Raw genomic sequence first — 18336 nt, 5'->3', positions numbered from 1 at the left:
CTGATCATACAGCTCTGCAGGGCAAGGTGGTGGCACTGATCATACAGCTCTGCAGGACAAGGTGGTTACACTGATCATACAGCTCTGCAGGACAAGGTGGTGACACTGATCATACAGCTCTGCAGGACAAGGTGGTGGCACTGATCATACAGCTTTGCAGGACAAGGTGGTGGCACTGATCATACAGCTCTGCAGGACAAGGTGGTGGCTCTGAGAAGAGCCTTTGTGGTAGGAGGACAGAGCGGCTCCCGCTTATTTCTTGGCCGCGGGCTTCTTGGCTTTAGTCGCCTTCTTAGCCGGACTCTTGGCAGCTTTGGGTTTTGCCGCCTTCTTAGCCGGACTCTTCGTCACCTTCTTGGGCTTTGGAGCGGCCTTCGGCTTCTTGGGGCTCTTTGCCGCTTTCTTGGCGGCTGCTGCGGGCTTCTTGGCCTTTTTCGGGCTTTTCTTGGCCGCGGCCGGAGCCTTCTTGGGCTTCTTCGGAGATTTGGCCGCTTTCTTGGCTGCCGGCTTCTTAGGCTTGGCCGCAGCTGCTGGCTTCTTCTTGGCCGCTTTGTCCTTCGTCTCCTGCTTCTTGTTCAGCTTGAAGGACCCGGAGGCGCCGCTGCCCTTCACCTGGAGCAGGGAGCCCTTGTTGACCAGAGCCTTGATGGCCAGCTTCAGGCGGCTGTTATTCCTCTCCACATCGTATCCTCCGGCAGACAGAAGCTTCTTCAGGGCGGCCAGAGACACCCCACTGCGCTCCTTGGAGGCGGACACGGCTTTCATGATCAGGTCGGAGGTAGTGATGGGTAGCTCCTGAACGAGCCGGCTCTAAGAGCCGGCTCTTCATAGTGAATCATATGTGTCGGCTCCTGGCAGGGAGCCAATTGAAATGTAAACGGCTCTTTGCCAGTTCCATTCCACAGTCAGTCCCCTCTTGCCCCGCCCCTCTCGGCCCCTCCCTCCCGGCAGTAGTCACTCTGATCTTATCCAGGAGACTGAGAATGCATGCTCCTCCTGCTGCCGCACATAGCACTGACTCACAGCCCCGCCCCCCTCCAATCTGTGACAAGCAGCAGTCAGGCACTTTATTAAAGGAACACTGACATCTGGATTTAGCCTGATTATAGTTATTTACCGCCAGCTTGTAAATCCTCGCTGAGCGAGGGAGAAACAGCGGATGTAAATGTGCGTCCCTTGTTCTCTCCCATTCACTTGAATGGAAGAGAACAAATGATCCGCGATGCTGGATTGAGCATCACTGGATCGCAGGCTCGGGGGCTGCAGCGACTGTGTATATGCACCATTAGCTAGTGAAACTTGGAATGGTTCTGTTGTTGCTGGTATGTGAATAACCTCCCAGCAGCCCCTGTTACACGATAGCAGTGCCAATCTGAGGGACCGAGTTCATGCACAGAACTAGTCCTATACAAGGCAGTGCAGCCTCTCACATCACATCCGATTTTGCATACAATTGCCAGTAGTGTTGAGCTAATTGAATTGCACTTGTTTGATTTCTGCACTTTTTTTTTATCAAACATTGTGTTTGTTAAAGTTTTTACAGCAAATAATATAAAATCTGGTTATTCTGGAAACTATTCTGTTTTATGTCATAAATTGGCACATGTGTAGATTTTTACTAAAAGGTATACAATCATGGGTTAAAACATACCAGAATTGGGCTTCAAATTTAAAGCCAAAGGTAATAGGAAATGAAGAGCCGTTTTCGGAGCCAAAAGAGCCGACTCTTTTTGGTGAGCCGATCCAAAAGAGCCGGCTCACCAAAAAATCGCATTTTACCCATCACTATTGTTGTAGTGCGCCAGGCGGGAGGCTTCCCCTGCGATGCGCTCGAAGATGTCACCGACGAAGCAGTTCATGATGCCCATGGCCTTGGAGGAGATGCCGGTGTCGGGGTGCACCTGCTTCAGCACCTTGTACACGTAGATGGCATAGCTCTCCCTCCGGCTCTTCCTCCGCTTCTTGCCGTCCTTCTTCTGAGTCTTGGTCACAGCTTTCTTGGAGCCCTTCTTGGGCGCTGGGGCGGACTTGGCGGGATCAGGCATGATGAGAGGGAAAAGATCTCTTCACTGGAGAGAGAATAATGATCCTGCTCCTCCCAGAGCGGCCGTATTTATAGCCCGGCCATGCAAATGACACTGCTGTCACATCGCTGCTCTATTGGGTGACAAAGGCATGTGACCAATGTGACGTCATGATCACCGCCCTCGCAGCTCATTGGTGGTTCCACAAGTCTCATTTCCATTTCTAACTTCAGATTCAGTCAATGACAGGAGAGGAGGGCGGAGCAGCAGCTTATAAAACACTCCGGAGCCGCCACAGTCCTCACATTTGATTGTTCTATCTACTGATATTTGAACTCTGAATAACATGTCTGGACGCGGCAAACAAGGAGGGAAGACCCGAGCTAAGGCCAAGACCCGCTCATCCCGGGCAGGACTGCAGTTCCCGGTCGGTCGTGTGCACAGGCTTCTCCGCAAGGGCAACTACGCCGAGAGGGTGGGCGCCGGCGCTCCGGTCTATCTGGCCGCTGTGCTGGAGTATCTGACCGCTGAGATCCTGGAATTGGCCGGCAATGCCGCCCGGGACAACAAGAAGACCCGCATCATCCCCCGGCACCTGCAGCTGGCCGTGCGCAATGACGAGGAGCTGAACAGGCTGCTGGGTGGGGTGACCATCGCCCAGGGAGGCGTCCTGCCCAACATCCAGGCCGTGCTGCTGCCCAAGAAGACGGAGAGCAGCAAGAAGGGCAAGTGACGCCGCTGACCCCGCATCCTCCACAACACAAAGGCTCTTCTAAGAGCCACCACCCCGTCCTCACAGGAGCTGGCCCCGTCCTCACAGGAGCTGGCCCCGTCCTCACAGGAGCTGGCCCCGTCCTCACAGGAGCTGGCCCCGTCCTCACAGGAGCTGGCCCCGTCCTCACAGGAGCTGGCCCCGTCCTCACAGGAGCTGGCCCCGTCCTCACAGGAGCTGGCCCCGTCCTCACAGGAGCTGGCCCCGCTCATCTATTGTGTCTGGATAATGCTGGAGTTTAGGCAGGAATATAGTTACAGGCGGTGCACTGTGTATGAGAAGGGTGGAACAGTGGGTATAGGTGGCACTAATGTTAATAATATGGGTTTTCTGCTCCGTTCCTTTATACACGATTCCCTTCCCCCACCCTTCATATCTGTAGTGGGAGGCGCTGAGTCAGCCGCTGTTCTGGCCTTTCTCCGGGTAGTTGGGGCCGGTGATGGGTGTCGGGCATTAGAAGGGTATAATGTGGGCAGATGCTGCTCCTCTGCCAGCGGCTCCTGATGACCTCATTACCCATGTGCAGTGTGGCGCACGGACACTGCCGCTCACACTGGATCTATATACAATCCCTGCAGACAATGTGTGATAGTAAATCCCATTACTGCATCTAAACACTGAGCACATGAGATGTGAGCGGCGTCACTGCTGTATGGAATATACGGGATAATAATGGAGACGCTTGTGGATTCCTGAGCTCCCATCAGCCGCGACAAGCCGCCTCCTGCGCTGCCCTGACCTCCTCTCTCCATACAGCAGCGGCGCCGCTCACACTTCATACACTCGGGGTTTGCAGACATCTTGGCTCTTCCAGAGGCGCTGGATTCTTCTGTGGATTCTGCGGGGATTGGACGTGTTCACATTTGCTGTATTCGGAGTCGCTGCTCCGTTCTCTTTATGCTGCACAGACCCCATTATAAGCCCCCATATAGCGCTGAATATAAACCTACAGAAGAGACAGTCACTCAGCCCCAGACCCCCCCTGACACCGCGGGGCGCAGAGGACAGAGAGCGGGAAACTCAGCCATTGTGCGGGGATTTCAAATTCAGAGCTCAGCCAATCAGCGCATAGTACGATCCTGGCTCCGCCCACAGATGCTCGGTGGTAACAGCTAAGTACCCGTGATGAATCCAGCCGCCTTTAGAGCAGAATAGAAATGTAAGACTGGAGGGATTACACCACTATGGAGAAAGTATAAGCGGCTCCACATGGAGTATAAAGCGGTGTATGGAAGGAGAACACAGCACTATATAGATATAAAGCTTTTTATGGATGATAAACAGAACAATATGGAAGTATACAGCACTATGGACGGTGTATAGGCACTGCATGGGGTATACTGTACTTTGTGGACGTATACACCACTATATGGAAGGATCCAACACTTTATAGATATACAGCACATTATGGAGTATACAGTACAGCGGGGAGATTATTAAGCTGTCGCATTTTAAAGCATATTTTTTTTCGGGGCTGCAATAGAGCTCTGCACCGCCATAGAGCGCTGTATAACGTCCATACAGGGCTTTCTACCCATCATAAAAGTGCTCTGCACCTCCATATAATGCTGGATGCCCCCTAACAGTATAAGTCACCATATAGTGCGGAATACAACCGATATATTTAATCTTCACTCTGAGCCGGAGCCCTCCCGCCTGACACCGCGGATCTCACAGAACAAAGAGAAAAGCAGCCAGTCAGGGAATTATTCGATGCGCAGCCAATCAGCGCTAAGCAGGCCTGTCTACGTCAACAGACCCTAACCGTTAACTCCTTAGTGCCCGCGATGTTTCCAGCCGCCCCTAAAGCAGCGCAGCCTACAGTGATCGACCGCAGCGCTGATCTCCCGCCCCTCTCCGCAGCAGGATCTATAGCTTTTTCTCAGAGACTGTGGGTGGCTCTCAAAAGAGCCTTTGTGTTTTCGTTGTGGGAGGCAAAAGCATTAACCCCCGAAGCCGTAGAGAGTGCGGCCCTGGCGCTTGAGCGCGTACACCACGTCCATGGCGGTGACGGTCTTCCTCTTGGCGTGCTCGGTGTAGGTGACGGCGTCACGGATCACGTTCTCCAGGAAGACTTTCAGGACGCCGCGAGTCTCCTCATAGATGAGGCCGGAGATGCGCTTGACGCCTCCTCTGCGGGCGAGACGGCGGATGGCGGGCTTGGTGATGCCCTGGATGTTGTCCCGGAGAACCTTCCTGTGCCGCTTGGCGCCGCCCTTCCCCAGACCTTTCCCTCCTTTGCCGCGTCCAGACATCTTCTATGTAGTCAGCAAAGACTATAACTGACGAGCGCACAGTCCTCCTTTATATAGAGCGAGGGAGGACCAGAAAGAGAACAGGAGAGATGACGCGTACCAGGGCGGAAAATTTGTATTATCGACTCCGCCCCTCCTCTGCTGATTGGCTGAGCACATAACTGTTGGAGATTTTGAATTTCCCGCTCATTGTCCGTTTATTTTCCCGCATCTACAGTGTTAATGTTAAATATAGACATAACCTTTATTCCAATAAACTCTCTATAGCTCTGTATATTCTAATATTATTGTGAATATCTCCATATACTGCGATAAATCCACCATATAGAGCCATAAAGCCCCATATTAGTGCTGTACACTACCATATAGTATTGTATAGTCCCGTATAATGCTGGATATTACCATATTGTGCTGTATAATCGTCATCCATATAGTGCACTCTACTTCCTATATTGTGCTGCCCTATAAAGTGCTGTGTACCCAATATAGTACAGTAATCTCGATATAGATCTGTATACCGCCATATAGCGCTGCATACCCAAATACAGTCCTGTATACCGCCATATACTTCTGTTTGAGGCAATCTATATGAATAAGATCCCTGGAGCTGTTAGTCATTATTTATACTGAACTCTGATCTTCATTAGCAATCACCATACACTGCTGTATATTCGCATATAGCGCTGTATAGTCTCCACATACTGATGTATACGATCATATCGCGCTGTATATTCCCCATACACACTTTACTACTATATACCTTCATATAGTGACGTGTGCTGTATACCGCCATATACTCCTCTTTGGTTGATCTACATGAGATCACTTGGTGCCTGTAACCCGGAGCAGCCTGTGGGCGGAGCAAGAAACTTGCTGCAAAGTGATGATTGGCTGAAAACCGAATTTGAACTTCCCGCTCAGTGGCCGATAGTTCCTCCCGCTCTTTGTCTCCATCCGTGTTAAGTTCACACATCCTGTGTTTTGCATCAGTCACAATCCGTAGCCTTGAGGAATTACGGAATCCTGCAAAATATTTTGCAGGAATCCTGTATTTCCCCATAGACTTCTATTAGTGACGGATTGCGACTGATGACCCTGCGTTGCATCCGCTGCGTCGCGGTCCGTCGTTTTTGACTGACCGCCGAGCGGGGAGCAACGCAGAATGTAACGTTTTTCGGGCCGTCAAAATTAACGCGCTGCGCAGGAATCCGTCGCCATCCGTCAAGCTTGTAATGCATGTCTATGGTGCTGGATTCCGTCGTAATCCGTCTTACAACGGAATCCAGCGCAGGATTCAGTCATGCTCTACTGAGCATGCCCAGCATGCTTGGCACGCCCACTGGGCTGTCCCAAACACAGACGGATCATGACTGATCCGTCAAAAAACGGACGCACAGCGGATGTAACGGACGCAACTGATCCGTTTTTTCACAGGATTCCTGTGAAAGGAATCCTGTGAAAAACACATCAGTTGCATCAGTTGACATCTTGAAAATGACTGATCCGTTGCTGACGGACCTGACGGATTGAAAACACAGGATGTGTGAACTTAGCCTAAAACGGGACCTAGGGTGGACGTTCAGCTGAGATTTCTACAATCCGCCGATTCCCAGCACCCGACACAGATCTGTGCGATCTGCAGACGATGAAGTTGGTTCTTTATCTCTTTCTCACGAGTCTTAACTAATTACACACACGGCACTATTTGAGCAGAGCGAAATTACAGCCCGATACAAATCTCCGCACAACCTGCAGATATTCTCCTAACAGAGCAGCGACCTGGAGTGAGGATTCCTCTGCGACATCTTCAGATCTCACAGCTTCGACATCAGACACCGGATCCAATAACCGCATCACGGGGCGCATCAATATCGCAGCGGAACCTTCCTCCGTCCGTCACTGATCGCTGTGATCCTGACGGGACCGGAGCCGCAAGGAGTAACCACAGCATCTCCTGCTCCAGCGTCACACAATCCGATCACTGCACCCGACACAGCAGGAATTGTAGCGTCTCCAGGATAAGTAGCGGCTCTGAGAAAAGACTGTTAGAACAGATCGGTCTAGACTCTAGAGCAGGGGTCGGGAACCTATGGCTCGAGAGCCAGATATGGCTCTTTTGATGGCCGTATCTGGCTCGGAGACAGGGCTCCTACCTGTCTATGGGAAGGATCAGGGCCGGCGCCAGCACCCGGCAAACCCGGTCAGCTGCCGGGGGGGCCCACTCGCGGTGGCAGGAGTGGCGCACCGCTACTCAGGGGGGCCCGGTGGCCGCGCTGTCACCGCCCCCCACCGAGGATCGAGCTTTCAATTGCATCGGCATCGCAGGTGCCGATACAATTGAGAGCAATGATGAGAGAGTGAGCGGCGCGCTCTCTCTCTTATTATTCTCCCCGCTGTGACTGTCGGCGTTCTTCTGACAGCTCTGCAGCGAGCGCGGTGACGTCATCACTGCGCGCCTGCTGAGAGGTCAGCGAGCGACAGCAATGGACGATGCGCCGAGGAGACCGGATCAGCGGGGGAACGAGAAGTGAGCCGCCCCTCTACTGACACTGGGCTCCCCTGACTCACAGGCCGGCCACTACACAGCGGCACTAGTACACATAGGGGCCCGGCAGCCGCTCTGCGTCTATGTGTAGTGCTGCTGTGTAGTGGCCGAACTGTGAGTCAGGGGAGCCCAGTGTCAGTAGAGGGGCCCCTGACCTGGAGAGGCCACCAGCCGTGTCTGAGCTGCAGGAGTGCTAGTCCTGACCTGCACAGCAGACGGAATCTCCATCCTGCAGGACCTGCGATGATGTCACGCCCATGTGACTGTGTGGGAGGAGACACAGGAGGCCGGGCAGAAAGCAAGATACTGAATCCTGAAGGAGATGTGGACACATGACTGGTAATAAGAAAAGAGGGGACATGAGGGTGAGGGGGGCTGCAGGGTGAGGGGCATATGAGGGCTGCAGACTGTGACAGAAGCATGTGAAGGGGTGCAGAGTGTTTGAGAGGGGTAAGTTGGGGTACAGGCAGGGTGAGATATGTGAGCAGGGTGTGTGAGATATGGGGGTGTATTGTGTGTGATATGGGGGGTGCAGGCTGTATGGGAATCAGGGTATGTGGCATATGGGGGTGTAGTGTGTGAGATCTGGGGGGTGCAGGCTGTATGGGAAGCAGTGTGTGTGTGTGTGGGATATGGGGGGTGCAGGCCGTATGGGGAGCAGTGTGTGTGTGTGTGTGTGTGATATGGGGGGTGCAGGCTGTATGGGAAGCAGGGTGTGAGAGATATGGGGGTGTAGGCTGTATGGGAAGCAGGGTGTGTGAGATATGGGGGTGTAGTGTGTGTGATATGGGGGTGCAGGCTGTATGGGGAGCAGGGTATGCGACATATGGGGGTGTAGTGTGTGGGATATGGGGGGTGCAGGCTGTATGGGGAGCAGTGTGTGTGTGATATGGGGGGTGCAGGCTGTATGGGAAGCAGGGTGTCTGGGCCACTGACAGATACAATTGCTCCAGCGGTCACTTAGTACACAAAGGAGTGTTCCTCTCTGCTGCACTAAGCCACCGCTGGACCTAAACAATAATTCGCTGTAAAATAATAAAATAGATAATTGACATAACTGACAATGCGTTGTGTGACATGTCCAATATTCCAGCTTCTTTCTTCTGCGAATGCCTCAAAGCTGGCATTCTCTCAACATCAGGTGGGAAGAATGCCAGCTTCCAGTCATGCGCAGGAAAAAGAAGAAGCCAGACTGCTGGACTGATGTCATGCATCGCAAGTTCACAATGTAAGTTATTTATTTGATTTTTTTACTGCTAATTACCATTGTTTCAGTCCAGTTGTGGCTTTATACAGCAGGGAGGAGCATTCCTTGCTGTACTAAGTGAACATTGGAGCGATTGATCTGTCAATGGCCCTTTAAACATATTGTACGGCTCTCGCGGAATTATATTTCAAAATATGTGGCGTTTACGGCTCTCTTAGCCAAAAAGGTTCCTGACCCCTGCTCTAGAGGGTGAGAGGACAATGGAGCTTATGGGCATGGAATAAAAAAAAAAAAGCTCCAACACCCCCCCCCCCACACACACACACACCACCACCACATTAAGGGGGCACCGCACAGTGAGTCGATCCAAGTAATAGGACAGATGCTGGTGCGATTATCCAGATCCAGGCGGACGCTGCGGCTTGTGCTGACAGAGCAGAGAAAATAAGCAACAAACAGGAGACTCCGCAGCGCCGCCCGTCACATGTAGGGACCGCGCAACGGACACTGCGGGGAATGAGGAGAATCAGATGCCAGGAGTCAGCTCGTCTGAGGGAGGATGTGGTGGCTCTGAAAAGAGCCTTTGTGTTGTGCTCGGGGGTGCGGGACAGATCTACGCCCTCTCCCCGCGGATGCGGCGGGCCAGCTGGATGTCTTTGGGCATGATGGTGACCCTCTTGGCGTGGATGGCGCACAGGTTGGTGTCCTCGAACAGCCCCACCAGATAAGCCTCGCTGGCCTCCTGCAGGGCCATGACGGCCGAGCTCTGGAAGCGCAGATCGGTCTTGAAGTCCTGGGCGATCTCTCTCACCAGGCGCTGGAAGGGAAGCTTCCGGATCAGCAGCTCGGTGGATTTCTGGTAGCGGCGGATCTCCCGGAGAGCGACTGTCCCCGGCCGGTAGCGATGCGGCTTCTTCACTCCGCCGGTGGCGGGAGCGCTCTTCCTGGCGGCCTTAGTGGCCAGCTGCTTGCGGGGAGCTTTCCCTCCGGTGGATTTACGGGCGGTCTGCTTAGTTCTGGCCATAGCGATGTATAAAAGAGAACAGAAGTGATGTGAGGAGCGGCGGGAGCAGAGTATTTATCCTCCTGTGCGCGTCCTCATTGGTCTGTGAGAAACACGCCCTCTGGTCTCCATTGGTTGCTTACGAAAAAAGAAAATCATGTAGCCAATAAACATCCAATATCTCTGACCAATCATTTTTCTGAAGAAGCTCCACACCCCCCACTAACCCCGCTTTCATTCCCCCGTAGCCCCGCCTCTGTCTCCTCCAAGTCACATCCAGGCTGCACGCGGATCTGGAGCAAACGACATCGATGTAACTGCAGCTCCATCTCCCCGCACACAGCGCTGAACAGTGCAGCCCCCGCATAATCACTACATCCCCGAGAACTCTGCTCCCGGCATCTACCGCCCCCTGTATATGACATCACCGCGCAAATCTGTAGACAGTCACTGATCACAGGGAAACGACAAAGTGTAGACACTGATCACACAGCTCTGCAGGACAAGGTGGTGGCTCTGATCATACAGCTCTGCAGGACAAGGTGGTGGCTCTGATCATACAGCTCTGCAGGACAAGGTGGTGGCTCTGATCATACAGCTCTGCAGGACAAGGTGGTGACACTGATCATACAGCTCTGCAGGACAGGGTGGTGACACTGATCATACAGCTCTGCAGGACAAGGTGGTGACACTGATCACACAGCTCTGCAGGACAAGGTTGTGGCACTGATCATACAGCTCTGCAGGACAAGGTGGTGGCACTGATCATGCAGCTCTGCAGGACAAGGTTGTGGCACTGATCATACAGCTCTGCAGGACAAGGTGGTGACACTGATCATACAGCTCTGCAGGACAAGGTGGTGGCACTGATCATACAGCTCTGCAGGACAAGGTGGTGGCTCTGATCATACAGCTCTGCAGGACAAGGTGGTGGCTCTGATCATACAGCTCTGCAGGACAAGGTGGTGACACTGATCACACAGCTCTGCAGGACAAGGTTGTGGCACTGATCATACAGCTCTGCAGGACAGGGTGGTGACACTGATCATACAGCTCTGCAGGACAAGGTGGTGACACTGATCATACAGCTCTGCAGGACAAGGTGGTGGCACTGATCATACAGCTCTGCAGGACAAGGTGGTGACACTGATCATACAGCTCTGCAGGACAAGGTGGTGGCACTGATCATACAGCTCTGCAGGACAAGGTGGTGTCACTGATCATACAGCTCTGCAGGACAAGGTGGTGGCACTGATCATGCAGCTCTGCAGGACAAGGTTGTGGCACTGATCATACAGCTCTGCAGGACAAGGTGGTGACACTGATCATACAGCTCTGCAGGACAAGGTGGTGGCACTGATCATACAGCTCTGCAGGACAAGGTGGTGGCACTGATCATGCAGCTCTGCAGGACAAGGTAGTGACATTGATCATACAGCTCTGCAGGACAAGGTGGTGGCTCTCATCATACAGCTCTGCAGGACAAGGTGGTGGCTCTGATCATACAGCTCTGCAGGACAAGGTGGTGGCACTGATCATACAGCTCTGCAGGACAAGTTGTGACACTGATCATACAGCTCTGCAGGACAAGGTAGTGACATTGATCATACAGCTCTGCAGGACAAGGTGGTGACACTGATCATACAGCTCTGCAGGACAAGGTAGTGACACTGATCATACAGCTCTGCAGGACAAGGTGGTGACACTGATCATGCAGCTCTGCAGGACAAGGTAGTGACATTGATCATACAGCTCTGCAGGACAAGGTGGTGACACTGATCATACAGCTCTGCAGGACAAGGTAGTGACACTGATCATACAGCTCTGCAGGACAAGGTAGTGACACTGATCATACAGCTCTGCAGGACAAGGTGGTGGCACTGATCATACAGCTCTGCAGGACAAGGTGGTGACACTGATCATACAGCTCTGCAGGACAAAGTGGTGACACTGATCATACAGCTCTGCAGGATATGGTCGTGACACTAATCATACAGCTCTGCAAGACAAGGTGGTGACACGGATTATACAGCTCTGCAGGACAAGGTGGTGACACTGATCATACAGCTCTGCAGGACAAGGTGGTGACACTGATCATACAGCTCTGCAGGACAAGGTGGTGACACTGATCATACAGCTCTGCAGGACAAGGTGGTGACTGTGATCATACAGCTCTGCAGCACAAGGTGGTGGCACTGATCATACAGCTCTGCAGGACAAGGTGGTGGCTCTGAGAAGAGCCTTTGTGGTAGGAGGACAGAGCGGCTCCGCTTATTTCTTGGCCGCGGGCTTCTTGGCTTTAGTCGCCTTCTTAGCCGGACTCTTGGCAGCTTTGGGTTTTGCCGCCTTCTTAGCCGGACTCTTCGCCACCTTCTTGGGCTTTGGAGCAGTCTTCGGCTTCTTGGGGCTCTTTGCCGCTTTCTTGGCGGCTGCTGCGGGCTTCTTGGCCTTTCTCGGGCTCTTCTTGGCCGCGGCCGGAGCCTTCTTGGGCTTCTTCGGAGATTTGGCCGCTTTCTTGGCTGCCGGCTTCTTAGGCTTGGCCGCAGCTGCTGGCTTCTTCTTGGCCGCCTTGTCCTTCGTCTCCTGCTTCTTGTTCAGCTTGAAGGACCCGGAGGCGCCGCTGCCCTTCACCTGGAGCAGGGAGCCCTTGTTGACCAGAGCCTTGATGGCCAGCTTCAGGCGGCTGTTATTCTTCTCCACATCGTATCCTCCGGCAGACAGAAGCTTCTTCAGGGCGGCCAGAGACACCCCACTGCGCTCCTTGGAGGCGGACACGGCTTTCATGGTCAGGTCGGAGGCGCTGGGACCGGAGGATTTGCTGCTTTTCTTGGCGGCCCCGGATTTCTTCGGCGCCTTCTTAGACTTGGCGGCCGGTTCGGCGGGAGGAGGAGCGGCGGCCGGTGCGGTCTCTGCCATCGTGTGATCGGGAAATAAGCAAAAAAAATCTCCTGAGAGAAAAATACTGAGGCCGGAGCGGGAGGCGCCTGTTATATATACAGTCTTACTGCGCACTGATTGGTTGCTGAGCTGAACGCTCCTGAGCCTCTATTGGCTGCCACTGAGCACAGGCCCCGCCTTCTCCCGGCTGAGCCCAGTGAAGCTCCGCTCTCCCCTTGTGCTTCCCTGCCCGGGATAAAAGCTCTATATTATCGGCTACAGCCGGACGGGTGAGGAGCTTCCGCCATCACTTCTCCTCCGCCATCATCTCCGCGGAGCGTGTGTGGCCGTCACTGCCAGAGATGCCGGGAAAGAGCGCAGAGGATCCCGGGATCAGCGCCGCCGTCCTCCCGATCTGCTCATCACTGAGTGTCCGGGAAGATAAACCTGCTGCGGGAACTCGTCCTCCTATTCCCGGCTCTTGTCACCACCACAGCGATCTTCACTACAATATCCATCGTGCAGGAAGCGGATTGTACGATGTGGGGGCGACCTGGAGCTGCTGACAGCCCAGAAGCGTAACACAGGCGATGGCCTCCGCTGCCTGCACCTCCCGGAGCTGGAATATAAATCTATCCCGTGTGTGCAGAGTATTGGGGGGAGGACACGTCCCACATTAGTGGATCACACCCGGAGGAGGATGAGTGCGATCTCCGGCACAATATTGTGTCTTATCCTCTGTGAAGCTTTTATCTCTGGGGCCTGTAATGGAGGGAAGAGCTGTGATCAGGCGATGGCTTCACAATGTGACTCACTCCCCATCAGAAAGCAGAAAAAAATCCGTGTGATCACAGAAATATGAATTCACACAAGTGACACCAAATATTGTGCAAAAGGTGAAATACTGAGGAAGAAGCGGAGACACAAAATGCAGAATCCACACACAGAGCACCGCTGTATATACAGCACAGACTGCACAATCAGCACAGCACTAATCAACAGCATTATAATTGCCCATAATAACAGCAGCGTGTACAGTATATACAGGGTATAGTGTATACAATATATACAGCACTGTGAAGTGTATATAGCTGTATATACATTATAGTCAGCACTGATCAACAGCCTTATAAGTGTCCATAATAAGAGAACATGGTGTACAGTATCTACAGTGTATAATGTATACAATAGTATGTACAATATATTCAGCACTGATCAATAGCCTTGTAAGTGTCCACAATGATATCTGAGGGTCTGCAGTCTGTACAGGGTATAGTGTATACAGCAGTATGTACACTATATTTAGCACTGTGTACAATATATGCAGCAGTATGTACAGTATATACAGCAGTGTTTACAGTATAGTGTCCTCCTATGTCTACTTTGTACAGACTTGCAGAGAAGAGCAGAAGGAAAATCATCCTGATGTATCTGTGAACTTTGCAGAATTTCCCAATAATTGCTGGGAAGAGTGGAAGACTATGTTTGCTACAGAGAAGGGATAGTTTGGTTATGGAAGTGAAATGAAAGCTTACATGCCACCAAAGGAAAAACAGGAAAGAAGTTTAAGGAGTCGGACCAAATGCTCCCTCTGTTTTCTTCTTGTTTTGCTCTGACATCCGTCCTGAAATCAGAGGGCAGCAGCCAGGTCTGACCATTGGGGACGAGGCAAAGAAATGAGGAGAGATGTGGAATAACATTTCATCAGGGAATAAGGCGCCTTAAGAGAAGAAAACTCCCAAACTGAAGACGTACACGGATACGGCGCTGTATCGGTCCAAAGGCAAACTAGAAAGTGCAAAAAAAGGTCCCTGCTGAGCCTGAAAAGTGCAAGAGAGGAGGATGATGATGAAGAAGAGGAGGATAAATGAGCAATCTCCATCAGTCTGTTTTTATTTGTCTATATATAATTTAACCCCCCCCCCTGTACATCACATACACTGAACGTGTAATATTTTCCTCAAAAAAGAATTATTACACATATTTCCTTATTTTGCAGTTCAAAATTAAGCTTTATTTGATCATTTAAAATAAATTCCTATATTGTGCAATTATGGAAATCACTAATATAAAAAGTGAGGTGCAAACTGCTGCCTAAATATGATCTCTCCATCCACAATACATATTACAAGGGCTTTGTTATCAAGCACTGTCATTATTTACAACCAGAGCAGACTGAATGAATATGGCGCTGATTGATCTATTATAGGAGACTAATAACTGAACAGATCATATAATGCTGATAGATCAATAGATATGAGAAGGGATAACTTCATATTAGAAATATTGACTAAAGTCTCCCCTATAGATACTCAATTATCTTATTTATGAAATCCGCAAGTGGCTATTATAACATTCTAATAAGTGGCTAAGAAGACTAATGATACCAGTCGCAAAAAAAGCAGGCTATAGATCCCATTCTCAGTGCCTAAAAGTGAGAGTAGATAGCGTTAGAGGAGCCTTTTCAGTAAGTGCATAAAGAATTCCTGGTATAGTATGCACCTCCAGCCAGAAGAGTGAACATTTCTACGATACTCAGGCAGTGATGTCAGACCACGTGGAGGTGTCCGGGAGCTGGAAGGTGACGATTCCACGCATCTCTACTGCTAATAAGCCCTGTGCAATGTACTGAGCCGCAGATCATTTTGTCTCTAGTGCCTGTGCTCTCTATCGTGTACGCGCTCTACGCGTTTTATCTGAATTCCTGATTGCTGCCCAGATTCATCAGGGGTATGTGGCAGCTTGTCTAGTTACATGATGTTACATATGATGCATGTAACAATAGTAGGCGACATGATAGCTACAGCGGGGAGCGGCTCCTGCTTCCTCCCTTCAGTCCTCCAATCAGCCTCCGATCCATGACATATGAAGGAGACTGCGGCCTATCAAAGCGGAGCAATGAGGAAACAGTAACCACGGCCGAACACAGCCAATAGCGCTGCACAATGCAGCACGAGCGACCAATAGGCAGTGAATGTCGGTCCTAATCATTACTTATGCAGACACAGACCCCATGCAGTGCAATGTAAGAATCTGCAGCAGTGACGATAATAATTACATTATATTTATCCCCAGCAGTCACTAACATCAGCATTTATTATAAATTCACAAGAGACCGGCCTAAATCTGTATAACACAAAGCCCATTCACTTCTATAGGTGCACGGCAATATATCAGCCGCGGGGATAACAATGATGTGTTTATTATTAGCTGTGACATTAGCATAAGATCAGATGAATTACCTGCAATACAAGCAAAGCAGGTGATAATGAGGAGCTAAACACGGGGCTGATACATAGCGGCATTATTGTATCTACACTGCAGCCGCCATCGCAGCAATCCCGATTATCCCAACATCAGACACAGAACAGCTCTACTCAGCAAATGCAATGCTCAGACTCGCAGGGATTATGCAGCAGAGCATAATAGCCATGTATAGGATTATAGTTATATTACAGTTATTACATATCTTCTCTTTATAATAATACACTCACAGATCAATCTATAACTCAACATTTCATTGCACAAATGTTCTTGTTCTGGGCAGAAAGAGGAAGATGAAAGCTCCTAAACCCGAACATCTTCATTGTACGACCTGCTCTGCTGGGGATATTGCATCTGCTCTAATCCCCATACTAGACGTCATAGGAGCAGAATGGGGACCGCAGATTCCCATCAATACCTGTACATCTGCAGCAATGGGGAAAAGCTGAGCCGATAGTGAGGAAAAGAAAAAAAAAGGAGGTGAGGAAAAAGAAGAAAGAAATTTACATCGGCATATGTACAGAGAAATAAGCTGACATCAACTATTGTGCAAAAGGCGAAATACTGAGAAGCGGAGAAACAAAATGCAGAATCCACACACAGAGCACCGCTGTATATACTGCACAGACTGCACAATCAGCACAGCACTGATCAACAGCTGTATAAGTGTCCATAATAATAGATCAAGGTAAACAGTATATACAGGGTATAGTGTATATATCAGTGTATACAATATATACAGCACTGACAAACAGCCTTATAAGTGTCCATAATAACAGAACATGGTGTTTAGTATACACAGTGTACAATATATACAGCTGTGTGTACAATATATACAGCAGTGTGTACAATATATACAGCAGTGTGTACAATATATACAGCAGTGTGTACAATATATACAGCTGTGTGTACAATTTATACAGCATTGTGTACAGTATAGTGATCTTCTATGTCTACTTTGTACAGACTTGCAGAGAAGAGCAGATGGAAAATCATCCTGATGCAAATCTGAACATGCAGAATTCCCCAATAATTGCTGGGAACAGGGGAAGACTATGTCCGCTGCTGAGAAGGGAAAGTTTCGTTATGAAAGTGAAATGAAAGCTTACATGCCACCAAAGGAGAAACAGGAAAGAAGTTTAAAGACCCAAATGCTCCCTCTGTTTTCTTCTTGTTTTGCTCTGACTTCCGTCCTGAAATCAGAGGGCAGCAGCCAGGTCTGATCATTGGGGACGAGGCAAAGAAATGAGGAGAGATGTGGAATAACATTTCATCAGAAAAAAAGGCGCCTCACGAGAAGAAAACATCCAAACTGAATACGTGCAAGGATTTAGCACTGTATCGGTCCAAAGGCAAACTAGATGGAGCCAAAAAAGTCTCTGCTGAGCCTAAAAAGTGCAAGAGATGAGGATGATGAAAAAGAAGAGGAGAATGAATGAGCAATGTCCATCAGCCTGGTTTTATCTGTCTATTTAGCATATAACGTTCATTACATCCCATTCACTGAACGTGTAATAAATGTCCTCCAAAAAGAATTATTAAATTGTTTCACAGGTTCCTTTATTTTGGAGATAAAAATCAACCCCTTTTTGATCATTTAAAATCAATTCCTATAATGTCCAATTATGGACATCGCTAAAATGAAAACAAACATAATGGGAGGTGCCAACTGCTTCCTAAATATGATCTACCCATCCACAATACATATTACACGGGCTTTTTATCAAGCATTCATTCTGTGATTATTTAAAACCAGAGTAGACTAAATGCAACAGTCACAGACCAGATCAAATAATGCTGATAGATCAATAGATCTGAGAGAGGCCAACATATTAGAACTATTCAATAAGGTCACCCTGATGGATAGTCAATTATCGATTTATGAAATGCTCAAGTGACTATTACAACATTCTAGTCATTGACTGAGTAGACTAATAATACCAGTCAGAATAAACAGGCTATATATCCCATTTTCAGTGGCCAAATGTGAGAGCTGGTAGCAGCGTTAGAGGAACCTTTCCAGTAACTAAATCAGGTTTTCCTGGTATAGTATGCACCTCCAGCCAGAAAAGTGATCATTTCTACTATACTCAGTCACTGATATCAGACCACGTGAAGATGCCTGGGAGTTGGACGGTGACTATTCCCTACAGCTCTACTGCTGATAAGCCCTGTGCAATGTACTGAGCGGTAGATCATTTTATCTCTAGTGCCTGTGATCTCTATCGTGTACGCGCCCTACGCGTTTTATCTGAATTCCTGATTGCTGCCCAGATTCATCAGGGGTATGTGGCAGCTTGTCTAGTTACATGATGTTACATATGATGCATGTAACAATAGTAGGGCGCATGATAGCTACAGCGGGGAGCGGCTCCTGCTTCCTCCCTTC

At 50.0% G+C, this 18336-nt stretch overlaps 3 protein-coding genes and 2 pseudogenes across 3 annotated transcripts; 2 read left to right on the top strand and 3 right to left on the bottom strand.

Annotated features, from left to right (window-relative positions):
• Positions 1 to 252: 252 nt before the first annotated feature.
• LOC142302225 (histone H1-like) lies at positions 253 to 2045 on the bottom strand. The gene is made up of 2 exons (XM_075343311.1): positions 1992 to 2045; positions 253 to 810 (listed from the first exon to the last, which is right to left on the bottom strand). The coding sequence occupies exons 1-2, from the start codon at positions 2043 to 2045 to the stop codon at positions 253 to 255; spliced, it is 612 nt and encodes a 203-aa protein (XP_075199426.1).
• Positions 2046 to 9416: 7371 nt separating this feature from the next.
• LOC142302621 (histone H3) lies at positions 9417 to 9830 on the bottom strand. The gene has a single exon (XM_075343725.1). It carries the CDS (start codon positions 9825 to 9827, stop codon positions 9417 to 9419), a length of 411 nt encoding a protein of 136 aa, XP_075199840.1. The 5' UTR covers positions 9828 to 9830.
• Positions 9831 to 12077: 2247 nt separating this feature from the next.
• On the bottom strand, positions 12078 to 12722 carry LOC142302620 (histone H1.01-like). The gene has a single exon (XM_075343724.1). The coding sequence runs from the start codon at positions 12720 to 12722 to the stop codon at positions 12078 to 12080; it is 645 nt and encodes a 214-aa protein (XP_075199839.1).
• A 1292-nt stretch (positions 12723 to 14014) lies between these two features.
• Positions 14015 to 14554, top strand: LOC142302224 (high mobility group protein B1 pseudogene; annotated as a pseudogene).
• A 1784-nt stretch (positions 14555 to 16338) lies between these two features.
• On the top strand, positions 16339 to 17386 carry LOC142302223 (high mobility group protein B1 pseudogene; annotated as a pseudogene).
• Positions 17387 to 18336: the final 950 nt, after the last annotated feature.

The sequence above is a fragment of the Anomaloglossus baeobatrachus genome, chromosome 4 (assembly GCF_048569485.1).
Source record: "Anomaloglossus baeobatrachus isolate aAnoBae1 chromosome 4, aAnoBae1.hap1, whole genome shotgun sequence".
Lineage (NCBI taxonomy): Eukaryota > Metazoa > Chordata > Amphibia > Anura > Aromobatidae > Anomaloglossus > Anomaloglossus baeobatrachus.
The sequence above is the reverse complement of the archived record's forward strand: the minus strand, read 5'-3'. Positions and strand labels throughout refer to the sequence as shown.

Bases quoted from the DNA above. Each gene is read 5' to 3' on its own strand.
- LOC142302225 (XM_075343311.1), bottom strand. From the start codon at position 2,045: ATGCCTGATCCCGCCAAGTCCGCCCCAGCGCCCAAGAAGGGCTCCAAG. The intron at 811-1,991 runs GTGACCAAGACT...GCCGGCTCTTAG, and splicing joins AGAAGGGCTCCAAGAAAGCT to AGCCGGCTCGTTCAGGAGCT.
- LOC142302621 (XM_075343725.1), bottom strand. From the start codon at position 9,827: ATGGCCAGAACTAAGCAGACCGCCCGTAAATCCACCGGAGGGAAAGCT.
- LOC142302620 (XM_075343724.1), bottom strand. From the start codon at position 12,722: ATGGCAGAGACCGCACCGGCCGCCGCTCCTCCTCCCGCCGAACCGGCC.